General features: G+C 36.0%; 2 protein-coding genes across 6 annotated transcripts; both read left to right on the top strand.

Annotated features, from left to right (window-relative positions):
- The first annotated feature begins 266 nt into the window (after window positions 1-266).
- Window positions 267-2,013, top strand: LOC113338038 (UDP-glycosyltransferase 74E1-like). The gene is made up of 2 exons (XM_026583562.1): window positions 267-1,008; window positions 1,130-2,013. Exons 1-2 carry the CDS (start codon window positions 292-294, stop codon window positions 1,862-1,864), a joined length of 1,452 nt encoding a protein of 483 aa, XP_026439347.1. The 5' UTR covers window positions 267-291; the 3' UTR covers window positions 1,865-2,013.
- Window positions 2,014-5,711: 3,698 nt separating this feature from the next.
- On the top strand, window positions 5,712-17,559 carry LOC113318381 (probable 3-hydroxyisobutyryl-CoA hydrolase 2). 5 transcript variants are annotated; one of them, XM_026566549.1, is made up of 13 exons: window positions 5,712-5,863; window positions 5,957-6,036; window positions 6,129-6,197; window positions 15,322-15,401; window positions 15,528-15,611; window positions 15,733-15,808; window positions 15,896-15,981; window positions 16,118-16,239; window positions 16,370-16,430; window positions 16,597-16,695; window positions 16,814-16,909; window positions 16,992-17,033; window positions 17,132-17,559. In XM_026566549.1, exons 5-13 carry the CDS (start codon window positions 15,546-15,548, stop codon window positions 17,267-17,269), a joined length of 786 nt encoding a protein of 261 aa, XP_026422334.1. In that variant the 5' UTR covers window positions 5,712-5,863; window positions 5,957-6,036; window positions 6,129-6,197; window positions 15,322-15,401; window positions 15,528-15,545; the 3' UTR covers window positions 17,270-17,559. The 5 variants fall into 5 exon arrangements, with proteins under 5 accessions (XP_026422334.1, XP_026422337.1, XP_026422332.1 ...); XM_026566552.1 differs by having other exon boundaries at window positions 5,747-5,863; window positions 5,963-6,036; XM_026566547.1 differs by having other exon boundaries at window positions 5,777-6,036.

The following is a 17,559-nucleotide window of genomic DNA, read 5'->3' on the forward strand; positions in this document are numbered from 1 at the left end:
GATTGAGATGCATGAACCCTTTTTTAGATCCGTGTGCCCTATAATGTTAGAACACCAGAAATGCATACTTTTAATATTCCATTTGATTCCTACTATAGTCAGAAGTAAACAAACCAGAAACTTCTTGTGTAATGACATCAAAACTTGCACTGCTAATAATGCCAAACACTTCACCAACCTTAATTTTATTTTTTAAGTTATTTCAATGGCAAAAATCGTCACCCTAACCATCATCATTTTTGGATTCTAATAGTATGTATGTCTAGATCTAGTCGTATCTTATTTTCAACAATGCTTGGATTAAATCACGAGAAAAGATTGGTAAAGATTTCAGATCGAGAGAAAATGAGGAAAGAACTAGAGACAGGTACCAAAAATGGAGGTCACATACTAGTTGTACCTTACCCAAGTCAAGGTCACATCAATCCGATGCTCCAATTCTCAAAGAGATTAATCTCAAAAGGTCTCAAAATCACTTTAGCAATCACAGTTCATGTTTCAAAAACAACAAATACTAAATTCCACGGGCCGATAGCAATCGAGACCATATCAGATGGTTTCGATGATGGTGGTTCCATGGAAGCCGGCGGTCCGAGTGTTTATGTCCAACGGTTCAAAACGGTCGGTTCAGAAACGTTAACCCAACTCATTGAGAAATTGGAAACTTCCGGTAATCCAGTAAGTTGTGTTGTGTATGATCCGTTTATACCATGGGTTTTAGATGTAACAAAAAAGCTAGGCCTCATTGGGGCTGCATTCTTCACTCAATCTTGTATTGTTGGTGCAATTTACTATAGTGTGCAAAAGGGTCTAGTGAAAGCACCAATCCCGGCTGACCAAGCCTTTTCAGTTCCGGGGTTGCCACCGTTGAGTGCTTCTGATCTTCCGTCTTTTGTTGCTGGCGTTGGACCGTATCCATTTTTGTTAGATTATCTTGCCAACCAATTTGCTAACATACACAAGACAGACTGGGTTCTATTCAGTACATTTGACAAGTTAGAGTCCGAGGTGAGATTTCATTCACTTCAAATTTACACCACCAGTACAGGGTGCTCATATTTTTGTTGGGTCCGGAAAAATGGCATTTTTCGTGACTTTAATTTCAATATTCATTGTTTATGAACTGTAGGTTCTAAATTGGATGTCAAAATTATGGCGAGTAAGGGGTATTGGTCCAACTCTTCCATCAATGTACTTAGAGAAAGGGATTGAAGACGACAAAGATTACGGGTTTCACATATTTGAGCCTAAGAGAGCTGAATGCATAAATTGGCTAAACACGAAGAAGAGCAAGTCAGTGATTTATGTTTCATTTGGGAGCATTTCAATTGTGAAACAACAGCAGATCGAAGAAATTGCATTGGCACTATTAGAATGCAAACATAATTTTCTATGGGTTGTAAGAGAAGCAGAGGAATGCAAAATACCATCCAAATTTCTCGAGGAGATAACGCCGGAGAAAGGACTGATAATTAGATGGTGCCCTCAGTTGGAAGTTCTGTCTCACCCTGCAGTAGGATGTTTTGTAACTCATTGTGGGTTCAACTCTACATTGGAGGGATTGAGCTTGGGTGTGCCGATGATTGCGTTGCCACAGTGGACGGATCAACCGATGAATGCAAAATGCATTGAGGATTTGTGGGGTGTAGGAATGAGACCAAAAGTTGATGAAGAAGGGATATTTAGAAAGAAGGAGATTGGGTTGTGTATAAGTGAAATTATGGAAGGAGAGAAAGGGAAGGAGATTAAGGAAAATGCAAGTAAATGGAAAGAATTGGCTAAAGAAGCAGTGGATGAAGGTGGAAGTTCTGATAGAAATATCGAGGAATTTGTAGCTCAAGTGACGTCTTTTGCAACTCACTAGCTTATGTTTAACTCTACACACATGCAATCCAGTTAATCAGTTTTCCTGTTTTTTAGTGTAAACTAGTTTCGACTTCACCCGATGCTTATCATCTAGTGACTTTACCACTATGCTGAATTCCCAATTAGTATTTACAATGTCGTTCGGTATCAGCAGAGACTATGGAGCAATTGCAACAAGGAAACGTTGGTACACGTTCCACATATAAGTGTATTCAAGCCCATGAGCTCTGAGTTGTATCCCACTTTCGCCAAAGCAAACTCGGCTCAAATTTGCGCCCAACACAACATTTCAAAACCTACACTAACCACTCCAGATCCATTAGGTCATTAACATATCCAACTCCCCAAATCTACCGCTAAATACAATCTTTACCACGTATCACGATGTCATCCGGAAGATCATTTATTTTTTTAGGGCAGCAAGAATGAAATAGTGTTATTATGAAGTAAATAACCCATTATCCAAAAAAATCCATAATGGCTAAGATACCTTTCGGCTAATTGAGTGTTTATAGAGACCGATTATACCCTAAAAACAACACAACAATTGACGTCTTAACTAGAAATCAGTAGATACAAATGTCCATAGCGAACTGTTGTATCCTAAAAGATTAACTAAAAAACTCTATTTGTTTCCTTAACCAGAATCAGTCAATATTAAATGCTCGCATCAATCAATTATGAGTTGATGTTATCAGAATTGAATGAGTGCATATCAACCGATTTTTAAAAGTCGAATAATATGAACACTCAAGTCGGTCGATTATGGTTAAATCAAGAGAAAAATGAAAATTTCTAAAATATTCTAATTTCGATTATGAATTAACCAAAAATCATACTTAAAGAAACGAGTTGATAGAAAAGTACGTTAAAAAGTGGTATTGAAATATATTTGTTCAAGTTTCGTAGTCAGTGTAATTTAATAGTTTCACACTTATTAGACATCCCACATTCCCTTATTTTAAGTGGACACAAAATTTAGTAGGTGTCAGACTTTTTGTAGTCTGCCTTTTCTTATTCACACATCCTTTCCTTAAAAAAAAGGGATTATACTAGCACTCAAACCATGTGCTGGTACAATCCTTATGGTGGGTTGAATCGTGCGGGTAGTAGATTTTTATTAAAAAGCACTCGAATTGTAGGTTGATAAAGATTAAACCTTCATTCATGTGATATGAATTGAGTTCAAACATATTCAATATTCAAAGGTTATCGTATAAAATTAAGTTTCAACAAACTTGCCATCTAGTTTATAAGTGAAAATCAGGAGAATAGGAGAAAGAGTTAGAAAAGCAAGACTACTACAGGGGTCACCAAATTCCATTAGATTTCCCGTCACCTTTGCAAATCGTATTCTTCATATAAAGTTTGGTAACCTCATCCAGTTTGGTAGTATCCCGTCGAATTTTGTAAACCCTTAGCAATTGATGCATTTGTCACAAAAGTTCCAATAGAAAGGGGATTTTGGTAAAGTACACCATGTGCGATTAACAATTACTAAAATACATCTGTTATTTTGATACTTTCTAAAATACAGAACAATGGACATTTTCTTAACTAGAAATCAGTAGATATAAATCTCCATACCAAACTATTGTATTCTAAAAATCAACTAAAATTCTTTTTGTTTCCTTAGACAAGTTCGGTCAGTATTAAATGCTCACATCAATCGATTATGATTTGTGTTACCGGAATTGATCGCCCTGTATGTGCATATCAACCGATTTTTAGGAATCGGCTAGTGTGAATACTCAGGTTGGTCGATTATAAAATCTTGGTAGTCTTCAATTTAACCATGATTAAATCTTGGTGCAAATTACTTATAAAATTTAAATGCAACTCTCTGTGTATTCAAGTGGGGAATGTGTACGATTTTTAGCGGATGAGCGGAAACACTAGTAGCTAAGTCGTAATTTATTTTATTTTATTTGTTGAGAAAAGCTTATAAAAAGATTTGCTTGATAAAAATCCAAGAAAATATAAAGACAGGGACTAGACGAAAACCTTCGAACGGATGAGAAAGATGAAAAAAGAAACTATAACATGTTAAAAGATTTGATCTTCTTAATTAGTAAATCTATACGAAAACAGACTCGGTCAGTCACTCTTTAAAGCAGAACGAATGAAAGTTGTTGGCTCATTCCACCATTGGAAACCAATAAAAACTCCCTATTTGGCTAACAAATCAGCTATAGTATTGCCTTCCCGATAAATTTTAGAGCATTTAAATTGAATTGAAGATAAAAAATCTCAAATAATTAGCTCAATGAACAACCAGCTTCCGATCTGAGGGGCTTTAATATCATTAACAAATTTATTCTCTTTACTAGTATTTGGAAGGTTGACATACAAAATGTACTTTATTTCCTACAAGACACATTCATTCAAATACGGGTCATTTTAAAGGTGGGTGCCGTAAGCAACTTAAATACACGCGTGCTTATATTTTGAATAATATTGGGAAAACAATGCAGGTTCTTATTATAATAAAAACTGATCCTTTAAACTGGGTCTTATAGAGGTTTCCAGCTTCTTCCCAAACAAAAAAAAGTTGTGGTCTAAAGGGTTTTTTCCCGCTCACGTTTTCTATTCACTGGGAATCCCAGTGGAAGAGCTCGTTAATGGACAATGATTGTCCGTTTGAAAATATGTAAAACAGATAATGATTAACCTTTTTCAGATTAAAAACCTTGTAACTTAGTGGGGTCTGTGGGAAAAAAATGGGATTTTACTTAAAATTCGTATAACTTATTAGAAAACGGATAATTCTTATTCGTTTTGACTTAAAATGTATGTCAGTGAGGCCAAAAAGTAAAAAAAAAAAATCCAAAATCGGATAACCATGGTATGTCCACAATATTAATAGAGAACCAATGTTGAAGCTAGGGTGTTCCCAAGCTGACGTGAAAAGTGACTTGGGAACAGCTTGGGTAAAACCATAATACCGCCGAAGCCAGATTTCTGAATTAGGGGATTAAAAAGTCTTTTTTCGTAAATTCGGGTGGGCTAAGATATAAAAGTTTAAAAATAGGAGGACTAAACCCTAAAATTAGGAGGACTAAATATAAAATGTTAAGAAAAGTAGTGGCGAATTATGGATTTTAAGGATTTAAGGGGGCTAGAGAGCCAGGTCTGGCCTACCTTCCAGCACTGATCACCGGGAAGGAAAAAGAAAATGATGCAGGAATATGAATATATATATTAAAGAGATGCTGATGAATTTGGTTTTATTGATTTTGCGATGAGTTATTGTCTGATTTTGAAGAAACTTTTTCCAAACTTTGAAATTGAAGTTACCGGTGTTGATTAGTTATAAAACTCAAAGATCGAGCTTAAGGATTAGAAAGGACCTATTATGATTGATAACAATAATTTTGGTTTCGTTCATTTTCATTTGTTCACTATTTTTTCATGCCTTCAATATCCCCACGTTCTGTGTCGAGAAAAAGGACCGTTCAAAGATGGGCCGCGCAGTTGCGTAGAAATACGTACTAGTCATGATGAAATGACAAGGATTGGATGGTTACATGGAAACGAGATGGTGATGTTTTTGTTGCAATTGAACTTCTTTATATTTTTGTTACAAATTACAAAAGAAGGGAAGAGGAGTACAGAGTACTAGTTATCATTGACTTAGAAATATAATGGCAAGAGAGTTAATGGTACTGGAAATTCTGGTCCATATATTATCAATTAGTACTACTTGCCTAACTCGATGTTTCAGGTAGAATTAATAGCCTTAATTTTTGTCGGTCAGAAAACACATGTTCAACAAAAGAATTAGATGAGGATGGATACGTGTCATCTTTTTAAGGTCGTACTAAAGATGAATGTAGATCAGAAAACACAAAGATTGCCAAACTCGCCCTAACCTCAATTGTTGCATTTCCTATATAAGAGGTGAAGATGAAGATCAGACACACGCTGCAGTTGCACCAACTGAGAAATGCTGCAGTGCGAAGGATATATGGCGACTCAAGGTGCCTTAGTTGACCATGTAAGTAAACTATTCATTCCTTAGGTATCATTGAAGCTAACATAGAGCAATATGTTTGTTGGTTCAACTTTTCAAGGTGTGTTTCTTGCACAGATTCAGGTCGAAGAGAATTTGCATGCGAGAACAGTAATCCTAAATCGGGCTCACAAGTTAATGCCTTGTCATCTCAAATGGTAATTATTATGTTCGGATGAAGTATATATTTTCAAGTAAAAGAAGAAGTTCTTAATTTATAGACTCTCTTGCTCGATTGATTAATTGTTAGGTATCTCGGCTGCATGAAGTTTTCATGAAGTGCGAGAAGGATCCTGAAGTCAAATTTGTAACCCTGATGGTATGTATCATTCCGTACCACATTGGACACTGTATTATTCTCTTCCTCCCTGATCATCGGCAAAACCGGTTGTTTTGGGAAATTCTGACCTAAAACTCTAAAATACTCAAAAAGTTCCGTCGAAATGGATAAGATTGACATGTATATATAGCCAATGTTGTATAAAATGTGGTTTCAGTGAAAAGGAAAAGCCTTTTGTGTTGGTGGGGATGTTGGGGAAATATTCAATGCTAGCATCGAAGGTAATAATTTTGTGGGTTCTTTAGTGTGCAGGCCCCTACTCAGTAAGTTCGCGAATTTCACGTGTATAATTCGTGAATCCGTATGCTTGGAACCAAGTTGGGTTCACGAATTTTCACCCTAAAACGAATTATATGCATATTTATACCGCCCGTATAGTATTTTGTCGTGTTATCACCAAATTATTATTGTATATCACATATTTTTAATTTTAAAAATTACAAATACACCAACGTAAGTCTTATAGGACCAACATACATGTTATTTGCTGGATACTAGGTCTCAACTCGTGCCGTAACGGCACGGGCAAAGATATGTGTTTCAAATGTACCCATCGATTCATACATGTCGTAATTTTCTGATAAGAATCGAACCGATCGCTTCAGGTCTAAATGTTTGGAGGAGTTGGTTAATAAACATGTCCTTATCCTCGAATCTTTTAATATTGTGTATGTAAGTCATACAATCCTTTGGGACAAATATAGTCAATCATTAGAGCAAATCCTATGGGCAGTGAAACATTACTTCGTTCACTACTTCAAAAAATTATCATCAAAGGTCATTCACCAAACTTGTAACAAAACTAAAAACACCCAAAATTACTTTAAAATCAATTAGATTAATCGTGCAAAATCTGTTAGCATTAGAATTTAATTTTTCTCTTTGATATAAATTATTGGGTTCCCAAATTAGATAGATTTGTGTTTATTTATTTTCCTAAAATTTATAATAATATTTAATTCTTGATCTATTTCTTTTCTTGTCTCTTTACCTATTATCATGAACTATTTCTCAAGCATGCATAACTACACGAAGTTGGGGAGAAATGACAAAAACATAAATCATGACAAAAAAAGGGGAATAAAGAGAGATGTGAGAAACTGAATCGATTACAATTAATTCACGCGTATCCTTGCATAATCCCATGAAGTAGGAGAGCAATAATGACAGAAACAGAAACCATGACAAAAAAGGAGAATAAAGAGAGATGTGAGAAACTGAACCAAGGGTGACTGAAGTTTGGTTAATTTTTTTATAGGCTTCATTTTTCTTCCTGCCCCTTACCCTGTAAATCTTAAAATTACAACATCTTCTTTTTTGGGAAAATCTGGACTTTAAAAATTATTTTAATTTTAAAAAATAATAAAAAAAGTAATTTGAAAACTAAAATCAAATTAAAACAAAACAAAGAAAAATTAACCAAAAGTGACTAAATAATTTACCTATCTTAGGACACCTTTTCTCACCCTACTACCATTATTTCTTCCACCACCACATTATCTTCACCGCCGATCCACCATTATTTCTTCCAATACCCACCACCATTATCCCCACCGCCGATCCACCACCACCACCCACCATCACAACCACCATTAGTGCTTAATTTACCTATCTTAGGACCCCTTTTCTCACCCTACTACCATTACTTCTTCCACCACCACATTATCGTCACCACTTCACCAGTCTCACCAATACCCACCACCATTATCCCCACCATCGCCCACCATCATAACCACCATTAATGCGTACTGATTTGGTTAATATCAAATAAATCTATTATGTATCAACAAAAATATATTCATTTGATTAATTAAAGAAACCTTTATTATGAAATATCAATTGAACATTTATTATTAAATTTAATTAAACGTGATCATTTATAGCGATAGATTTATGTTCTGCAAGTATAAATTTGATCGTTCTTTATCTAGCCTAACTTCTCCAAACTTTGTTTTGTATTCTGGAAATGTAATCAATTTTATTTTAATACTAAAAACCGTGATTTATTCGATCGGGTATTATAAATAGTTGGATCCCATTTGGGTGATCCAACGGTCATGATCATATTGTCTTATATGATTTAGTATCCTCCTCCAAATATTTGTATTTTGTCCTTACCAGTTGTGCTAAAAACAACCAACTACATCTATCAGACTATCACAATAAAATGATGTCCATTTTGTAAAGACACAAAATTATTATTGTCCATTACTATTCACTAACATCCACCACCGTACGTAAAAACCAGCCACACTCACTATTTTTTCCACCACCAGTAATTTTACCACCTCCACCGCTCACAAACACCCGCCATTGTTTCCACCACCTACTTCTTCTTTCACTACCATCATTGAAAATTATAAATATAATTTTTAATCGGGGTTATTGTAATACAGCGGTAAAGTCATTGGGTGAGGATACCAGTTACCTGAGTTCGAAACTTGCCAGCACCAAATTCTTTACCGATCAATATATATATATAGTTATAATAAACTTATTTATTAAGAAAAATATGTATTTATTAAATTCATTAAATGAACATTTATCATAAAAAAATTAATTAATCATTCATCATGAGCAATTAATAGGACACTAATTAATAAAGTATTTATAATGGTTAGTTGAAAAAACCACGGCCATACATGTATCCCTCCTAGACAAATCTCAGCCGCTCTTTATCTTGCCTAACTTAGCCAAGCTTTCTTTTGTATTCTAGATGGTGTACATCATATGTACAATTCATTTAAATCATAGTACCTATGGCGAAATTATTTTAGAAATGATTTTTATAGGTCAATATATGCCAAATTTTATGTATCGAATTTGTATCTCTAAAATAAATTATATACATATGTATGCCCTTCCAAAAAGTTGACCAAATAATGGACCGAATTTTCAAAACGAATAAAGCTCGAACGTTTGGCGTCCCAATGATTCTGTCAAAACGAATAATGAACCGAATTTACATTCGTCTAAACGAATAATCCCGGACTAGCCCTACCTAATATTTCTAATTTTTGGTTCCCTTTAAATTCCTTGTGTGCAATATTTCCAGCATATATTTCACACAATTCAAACAATTTATAACCTCTAAAGATTTACTGCGGCCTTCAACTAGTTAATTACCGGCCGTCTTACAATATGTACTAGCCCTTACCTTAGATATTTTTGAATTAGGTAACATGTGTACGAATTCTCGTCATATTTCATGAACTGAGTTCTCATCATATTTCGCTTATTCGGGTGTTAGAGCACGCGCCAATGGCCAAAGCTCGATGAAACACCCATTGTCAATTGGTTTTGAGTTGGATGTCCATATTCTAACATGATATCAGAGCAGGTTATTTGGGTCGAGTCGTTTGACCGCACCTTTACTCCGCGTCACCCGATTTGTCAGAGCAGGCTATTTGTGTCGAGTCGTTTGACCGCACCTTTACTCCTCGTCACCCGATTTATTGTCCACGTGTTAGACCCAAACTACACGTGAGGGGGCGTGTTGAGATTATTAGTCCCACATTGACTGGGTTTTCTAAGATCCTGCGGTTTATAATCCTTTAGGGACTCTTCAATTATTGCCAATTGATTTTGAGTTAGATGCCCCTATTTTTATAATTCTTTAGGGCCTCTCCACTCATTGCCTATTGGTTTTGAGTTGGATGCCCGTATTCTAACAGTAATGAATCACATTAGTTTTCAGTGCTTACTTGTACCGTAAAAGTTCTAAAATCAGGAATTTTAAACTTGAATCTCGATTGACCCAAAGCTAACAAAAAAAATAAAATAAATTGAGATGATAATCACAGCTGGGTGAACTTTGACATAGAAAATTAGCTGGTTGTTCGTAGAAAACAGTAAGGGCTTTTGGACGAAGATAAAAACAACAGCTTAGTGACGATGGTAGGATTGGAATTTAACAAAAGAATATTTATTTTGACTAGTTTTTGCTTTGACCAAGCTTTGACGTGAATTTATTCTACTTTTTTCCCTCCTCAAATCCATTCTTTCCCTCCCAATAACAACACTCCATTAGTTTTATTTGTATTCTGGTCGGACACTGAGTAGAGCCAAAAGGTATATTTTAAGCACCATAATGGTTGTTTTTCGCTGCTCTTCTCACAATTTAACCAACTTATAAGCTAGTATACGTTAATCAGCTGTTTGATTGGACTAAGTATGGGCTAATGGGCTTACACACTACGAGAACCTTTTGGTGCTAGTGGTTATTTTTCATTTTTTTTATTTTATTAAATTTTTTATTTCCCTTTTTGCAAATCTGGTTGCAGTTTTTTTTTCTTTTTTTGACTATAAAAGAGAAACTTTATCAAAAGAGAGAAGAATGTACAACAAATATACTACCACTGGTAGTAAAAAAAAGAAAAAACAAGAAAATTACACAAAACTACACTTCAATTGCGCACAGTATAAGAGAAGTTTAAATGAACTCTTTTTCCAAAACCTGCAACCTTAGCACTAGAGATTTCACAACTAAACACAAATCCTCATCAGTTTTGTAAACATACTTCCCTTCAAAGGTGCGACAGTTTCGTTCCCTCCATAAAACTCAAACAACAGCTGCAGGTAGAAGTGCCCATATAATTTTACCATTAGGAGAAAGAATATTGTTAGACCAAGTTTTCGCAAGATTAATCATCGAGTCTGGAAAGACCCATGACCACTGTGTGTTTGGAGTGATAGCAAATCAAATCTTGTGTGCCACCTTACAATGAATAAAAATGTGATCTTGAGACTCATTACTATCTCCACAGAGAGTGCAAGAGTTGTAAATATCCATCCCCTTAATTTGCAACATATCTTGAGAATTCAACTTCCCAAGAACAACACACCAAAGCAAAAAATTAGCTTTTGGTAGAATACCAGAGTTCCAGACAAACTTATGAGGAAAATTATCAACTCCAGCATCACAGTTCAACTTAGCATATAAGACTTAACTGAGAAAACTCCACCTGGTTTCCATGGCCATCTTCTAATATCAGGAATATAATCCAGTTGAGGTTGTGTTGAACCAATGGTATGGAACAAAACAGCTAACGAGTTTGATTTAGAGCTGGCAAACGGGCGGGACGGGGCTGGCTTGTGCCTAAGCTTGCGGGTTGAAATTCTTCACGGGTGGTCATTTATCCAACCCGTCCCCGTCCCGGGTAAAGCTTGCGGGTTCACGGGTGCTCACGGGTTAACTGATTTTTGTTGAGTCAACTCGCCAGAAATCGATTTCTGGGCTATTTCCTTCCACATTCAGGCCATCTAAAGTTCCTTTCCTACAACATAATTAGTAACATTCATCCAATTCATTTGGTATATCAATTCAAAAACTCAAAATTGCAGAACTAAACTAATTTTGCATTTAAAGAAACACAAACACATTCAGGCCATCTAAAGATCCTTCCTGCAACCTAACATTCATCAAATTCGAACTCAATTCAATCAACACCAATGAAATTTACTCATCTTCTCAAACGGGAAAAGGGAAAACACATATAATAGGTTTTTACTGTACAGGGAATTGAAAATCATCGATTCCACAAAATCAAACAGGAAAATGCTAGAAATCTAGCTCCAGTTCACACTAAAAACAGACTACGTATTCTTGCTATAAGCCTCTAACCTTCATCAATATCTTCAATCTTCATCTTCAACAGAGAACAACAACTTCTTGTTCTTAAACAACAGAAAATTTTCATAGTACTGACCACCACCTCTTACAAATTGTACATACAAATTGGATCACAACCCTAGTCTTCTTATTCTATCATAAACTCAATTCTCTTCTCAATTTCATAAAACCACAAACTCAATTGAAGCCCTAATTTCTTCTGGATTTCTCAATTCCAGTTCTTCACTGAAATTAACCCTAACTATTAGTATGAATGTATGATAATCTTCTTCTTCATATTCTACTTTTAAACCCCACCCTTAATCACTCAGTTTCACTTCCAATCTCCAACTCAGAACCCACATCAGTAGCCGACTAGATCACTAGAACTCAACCCCCCCCAAAAAAAAAAGAAAAGTGAAGAAGCAAATAGCCACATCAGTTACTTGAGCTCAGATCCATTATTGTTAAGCTTAGATTTACACATGCAAAAAAGAACAAATGAATAAAAGAAAGTAAAAAGAAGATGGAGGTGGTGCTGGATGCGCAGAGGAAGAGAGCAGAGTGGAGAAGAAAAAAGATAGGAAAGAAAGAAAACGAATTTTTTAGGGTTTTTTGAGTTTTATATCACAAACGAACGGACATGATTAAAGGTAGTAATCATACTGTTGAATTATTAGGAGCGGACGGGTTGACAGGTTTAACCCGCGGATTTACGGGCCGGGACGGGTTAACCCGTTTTCTCACAAGCCGCTAATTCTCCAACCCGTGCCCGGCTTGTTTAGGGCCAAGCCGGGACGGGCGCGGGTTTTTCACGGGCCGGACGGGTCAACCCGCGGGTTTTTGGCTGGTTTGCCAGCTCTAGTTTGATTCTTCATCAGTAAGAAGTATTTTGAACTCAAACTTCCAAGACATGTCAGCGGTGATATGATCTGCAATACTAGCATTCTTCAACTTATCTAGCTTGTATAAATTAGAGAAGGATTCCATGAAACATGACTTCCCCAACCATCTGTCATGCCAAAAATATATTTGAGTGCCTGAATGAATACTGAGAGTGTAATTTGCTGTAACCAGATTACTGCAATCAACAATAGTTCTCCAACATGATACCCCATGTGGAGTTTTTACAATGTTTGGGGTCCAAAAAGAGAAGTCTGAACCATACTTTTCCACCGTGAGCTTGTACCAAAGCTGAGTTTTCTCCACTCCAAATCTCTAACTCCACTTTGCAATAAAAGCTTGATTCATCAATCTAAGATTTAATACCCCCAGTCCCCCTCTTTCCTTGGTGACCATAACCATCTTCCAGTTTATTAAATGAGAATATTTACTACCAGAATTGTTATGTTCCCACAGAAAATCACTCATATTCTTCTCCAAGATATTTATGATAGAGATTGGAGCTTTGAAGAGATAAAAATAATATAAAGGAAGAGAACTATGAATATGCATGAGAGGAGCCAATTTACCTCCTTTAGATAAAGAGATTTGATTCCAGAAAAACAATCTTGCATTAAACCTTTCAATGACAGGATTCCAGATAGTTGTGCTATTTGGTTTTGCACCTAAAGGCATTCCCAGGTACAAGAAAGTCAAAGCAACTGTTTTACAACCAAAATCAGTATCCCACTCCTCTAACTCTGGAACTTCACCAATTACAATGATTCTAGTTTTTGAGGCATTAACTTTCAGGCCGCAATGAATTCAAACTAGTGAAGAATGGAGAACAAATTTGAAAGTTCTTCTTTTTTTTTGATCTACAAACAGAATAATATCATCAGCATAGTGTAAGTGGTTCACCACCTGACCATCTCCACCATTGAGAAACCATTGAACATGCAGAGGCCGCTTTTTCTAAATATCTAGAGAAACCCTCAATGGCAATGTTGAAAAGTAGTGGAGACATGGGACATCCCTGTATTACCCCTATAGTGCTCTTAAAAAAACCAAAAGAAGAACCATTAATTAACACAGTGAAGGATGCATTTGAGTAGAAAAATCTGACCCACTTACACAATTTGTTGTTGAACCCCATCTTCTTAAGGACAAACTCCAAATAACTCCAATTGACCCTATCAAAGGCCTTTTCAAGATCAATCTTGCAAATAATTCCAGAATTGCCAGATTTTAATCTAGAGTCTACTAACTCATTAGCAATTAAAGTACCATCAAAAATTTTCCTCCTTTCGGTATAAGCACATTGCACTAGGGAGATCAGTTTAGGCATGACAAGCTTTAATCAAGTAGCCAAAACTTTTGCAACAATCTTATACGTATTAGTAAGTAAGCATATTGGTCTACAGTCTCTAATTGACTCCACATGAACTTTCTTAGGGACTAACGCAATAAAAGTGGAGTTATGCTTCACATACATATTACCTATTTCCCAGAATTCTTGTATTATACCCATGATATCAGCTTTTAAGAAGTTCCGGCATTTTGAGAAGAACATAAGAGGGTACCCATCAGGTCCAGGTGTTTTGTCTTGCCCAAGATCCTTAATAGCAAGCAGAACTTCCTCCTCAGTGAAAGAAACATCCAAAATATCTGACTCAATTGCATTAATACAATCAAGATCTATATCTTCCAATTCAGGTCTAATAATTTCCTCCACCATGAACAGATTCTTGTAAAAGCCCACAACTTAACTCTATCATCTTCCAGCTGGCCATCCACATTCTGTTATGTCTTCTTCTAGCTGAAGCTTTACTCATGAAAAAGTGTGTATTTCTGTCCCCTTATGTTAAAAAATATGAATTTAATTTAATCTTCCAAGCCACTTCCTCCGTATGAGTTACCCTTTCAAATTCAATTGTTTAAAGTAGTTTCTCATTCATCTGCTCAGTAGACAGCTCGTTTTCTTCAGCTAAACTGTCTAGTGCTTGAATCTCAGAAAGTATATGCTTCAACTTTGAAGTAGTGTGCCCAAAAGTTTCCCTGTTCCATTCATTTAACTTTTCATTGAGAGCTTTAAGCTTACACCAAAGAATAGTGCTTGGACTACCCGCAAAACAAAAAGAAGACCGCCACTCCTCTAACATGTTAATGAAACCATTCTCCAAGAACCACATAATTTCAAATCTAAAAGGGTTAGGTCCCCAGGAAGGATCAGAAATGTCAAGAGAATAGGAACATGATTTGAGGTAGGTCTAGCTTTGGCTAACTGTGAAACAAAAGGGAAGTGGGCTTCAAAGGAGGGAGAGAGAAGGAATCTGTCTAGTCTAGACATAATGAGATTTGTCTGATCATTGGACCAGGTGAATCTAGCACCCTTAAGAGGGAGATCAATAAGATCATGAACAGAGATGAACTTATTGAAGCTTTTCATGCTCTTTGAAATCTGGTTGCAGTTATTTATCATGATCATATATATTTTGTGTCGACTTGCTGTTAGGTTGTCCAAAAAAACAAATAAATTATTTTCTTATATCACACTCACAGATTCATTTTCTTATCGGTGGAATTCATTTTCCAATGTTCATCCACTAGGTCATTGGAGATTAGGTGCTAAATGTTTTACGAACCTATACACCTTACAGTACCGAGTTGCGACATTCAGTAAACCCCAGGTGACTTGTTTGCCCGCAGCATTTGGAAATTATCCATTATGTATTCTGTTAATTTTGGTATTTCTTTTGATGCATCCATTATATATATAGAAATGATGTTAATCTTGTAAAATTAACAAATAAAAGGTTTCGATCCTTAATGGAATGGTGATGGGAGCAGGATGCGTAATTTCAGTTCATGGTAGATTTCGTGTTGTGACCGATAAAACGGTAATGGTCTACAACGTGAAGACATTGTTGAATTGTAACTTAGAAGGTTTAGTCTGGGTATACTTCACATGATTTTCTTTCCCACATATATTTGATCTTACGCACAGTTTTTTTCCTCCAGGTTTTTGCTATGCCAGAAATTGGGATGGGAATATTAGGGGATTTTTTTTTTCTGTCTAGACTCCCTGGCTTCTTTGGTATAGAGAATTGAACTTCGATTGTATTCCTTGAACAAATTTTAACTTTTCTTAATTGTCGAATCTCTTTATATCAATAATCACTAGGAGCATACCTCGGTCTTACTGGTGCATGGTTGGATGGCGCTGAAATGCTTGCATGTGGCCTTGCAACACACTTTGTCCCTTCGATAGTACGATCCTCATCTATTTATTTTCATCCAGCAGCTCACGGTATCTAACGTTTAAGCATGCATCAAAATAGTATATTAATTATGTCACTTACTGTTGAAATTTGAACTTGCTTAATTACCTTCTGCACACGAGAAGAAACTGAGATTGCTAAATGAAGCACTAGACAAGATGAACACAAGTGATCCAGCTATTATCTCAGCAGTTATTGACGAGTTTTCAGAGCAACCTCCTTTAAAACAGAGGAGTGCTTATCATAGGTACATTCTGGACCATGAACTTTGAATCCTCTGAAGAATTGAATATTCATATAAGACTTTCGTGGATATACCTATTCAGTCTAAAAATCCCCTGCAATATTTATGTAGAGTATATGATTTTTCATTGCAGACTAGACATCATTAACAAATGCTTCTCAGAAAGGACAGTCGAAAACATTATCTCGGCCCTTGTAAGTTAGAGACATATAATGTGGCATTGGAACACCCCATTCTCTTAGATATTGTAATTCTTTTTATGATTTTTTTCCGAAGTTCTTGAGCCCTTGGTACATATTTCTTCTACTACTTTATGATTCTGCACGTAAGCCTATATTGTCTCTTTCAATTGTGTATAAGGAGCTTGAGTATGTGAAAGGAGGGGATCCTTGGATTGCTGAAGCTGTGGAGTCAATGAAAAAAGCATCACCGATTGCTCTTAAAGTTTTTCTCAAATCGGTAAAGAATAGTGTCTATCTATTTTTTCTTCTTCTCAAACGGATAAATCCTCTTAACCTGCGAGCTCATGCAATTAGATCGATATTCGATGGTAGTTGTAATGTACATATACATGCAGATCAGAGAAGGAAGACCACAAGGTCTTGGCCAGTGCATCATCCGGGGATATAGAATTTCGTGTTATGGTTTGCAAGTTGGCCAAGATATGTTTGAGGTCTCTTAAAAACTACTGTTACATTAGTTAGCATCACATTCCTTCCCAAAGTTTTATTCTAAGTACAAATCTTCCAATGCAGGGTTACCGAGCTTACTATTTGCGTAAAGACCGAACTCCAAGGGTAGATGTTTTCGCATTTTCTATGTCAATAAACTCTTGTCAAAGTTATAACATATTTATTTTTCCCGTATGCTTACATATGTTATGTATATTTTTCAGTGGGAGCCTTCTAGGTTAGAGCTTGTTACCGATGAAATGGTGGACCGGTACTTCTCGAAGGTGGATGATGATGAGTGGGAAGATCTAGTCCTACCATCAAGGTCGAACTCGTCAACCTCCGTTAAGGCAAAGCTCTAAGGATTTCCTGGGATTGTGTTTAGTATTGCCTGCAGTTCTGTGCAAAGCCTTGAAGTTATTGGTGTTTTCATCGAAAGACCTTTTAATTAGGACATGTTCGTGGTCATTACATGTAGTAAAAACCTTAGGTTGAAGACCGTTGCAATGATGCTCTACTACTGTGCTTCCACTCACACTATTGTTTTCTTATATAGGAAAATGATCAATTATTTAAATTATGGTTTAGAAATAATTAATTTAGTTCGTAAATGACTTACCGGCGAAAGAATAATTAAGCCATTTGTTCCTCC

This window comes from Papaver somniferum, chromosome 1 (assembly GCF_003573695.1).
Source record: "Papaver somniferum cultivar HN1 chromosome 1, ASM357369v1, whole genome shotgun sequence".
NCBI lineage: Eukaryota > Viridiplantae > Streptophyta > Magnoliopsida > Ranunculales > Papaveraceae > Papaver > Papaver somniferum.

What these genes read in the sequence shown, in the direction of transcription:
- LOC113318381 (XM_026566549.1), top strand. Translation starts at nt 15,546, where the DNA reads ATGGTGATGGGAGCAGGATGCGTAATTTCAGTTCATGGTAGATTTCGT. An exon ending in CACACTTTGTCCCTTCGATA is followed by an intron (nt 15,982 to 16,117) that starts GTACGATCCTCA and finishes GCACACGAGAAG; the next exon opens with AAACTGAGATTGCTAAATGA. An exon ending in CAGAGGAGTGCTTATCATAG is followed by an intron (nt 16,240 to 16,369) that starts GTACATTCTGGA and finishes TTTTCATTGCAG; the next exon opens with ACTAGACATCATTAACAAAT.
- LOC113338038 (XM_026583562.1), top strand. Translation starts at nt 292, where the DNA reads ATGCTTGGATTAAATCACGAGAAAAGATTGGTAAAGATTTCAGATCGA. An exon ending in TTGACAAGTTAGAGTCCGAG is followed by an intron (nt 1,009 to 1,129) that starts GTGAGATTTCAT and finishes TATGAACTGTAG; the next exon opens with GTTCTAAATTGGATGTCAAA.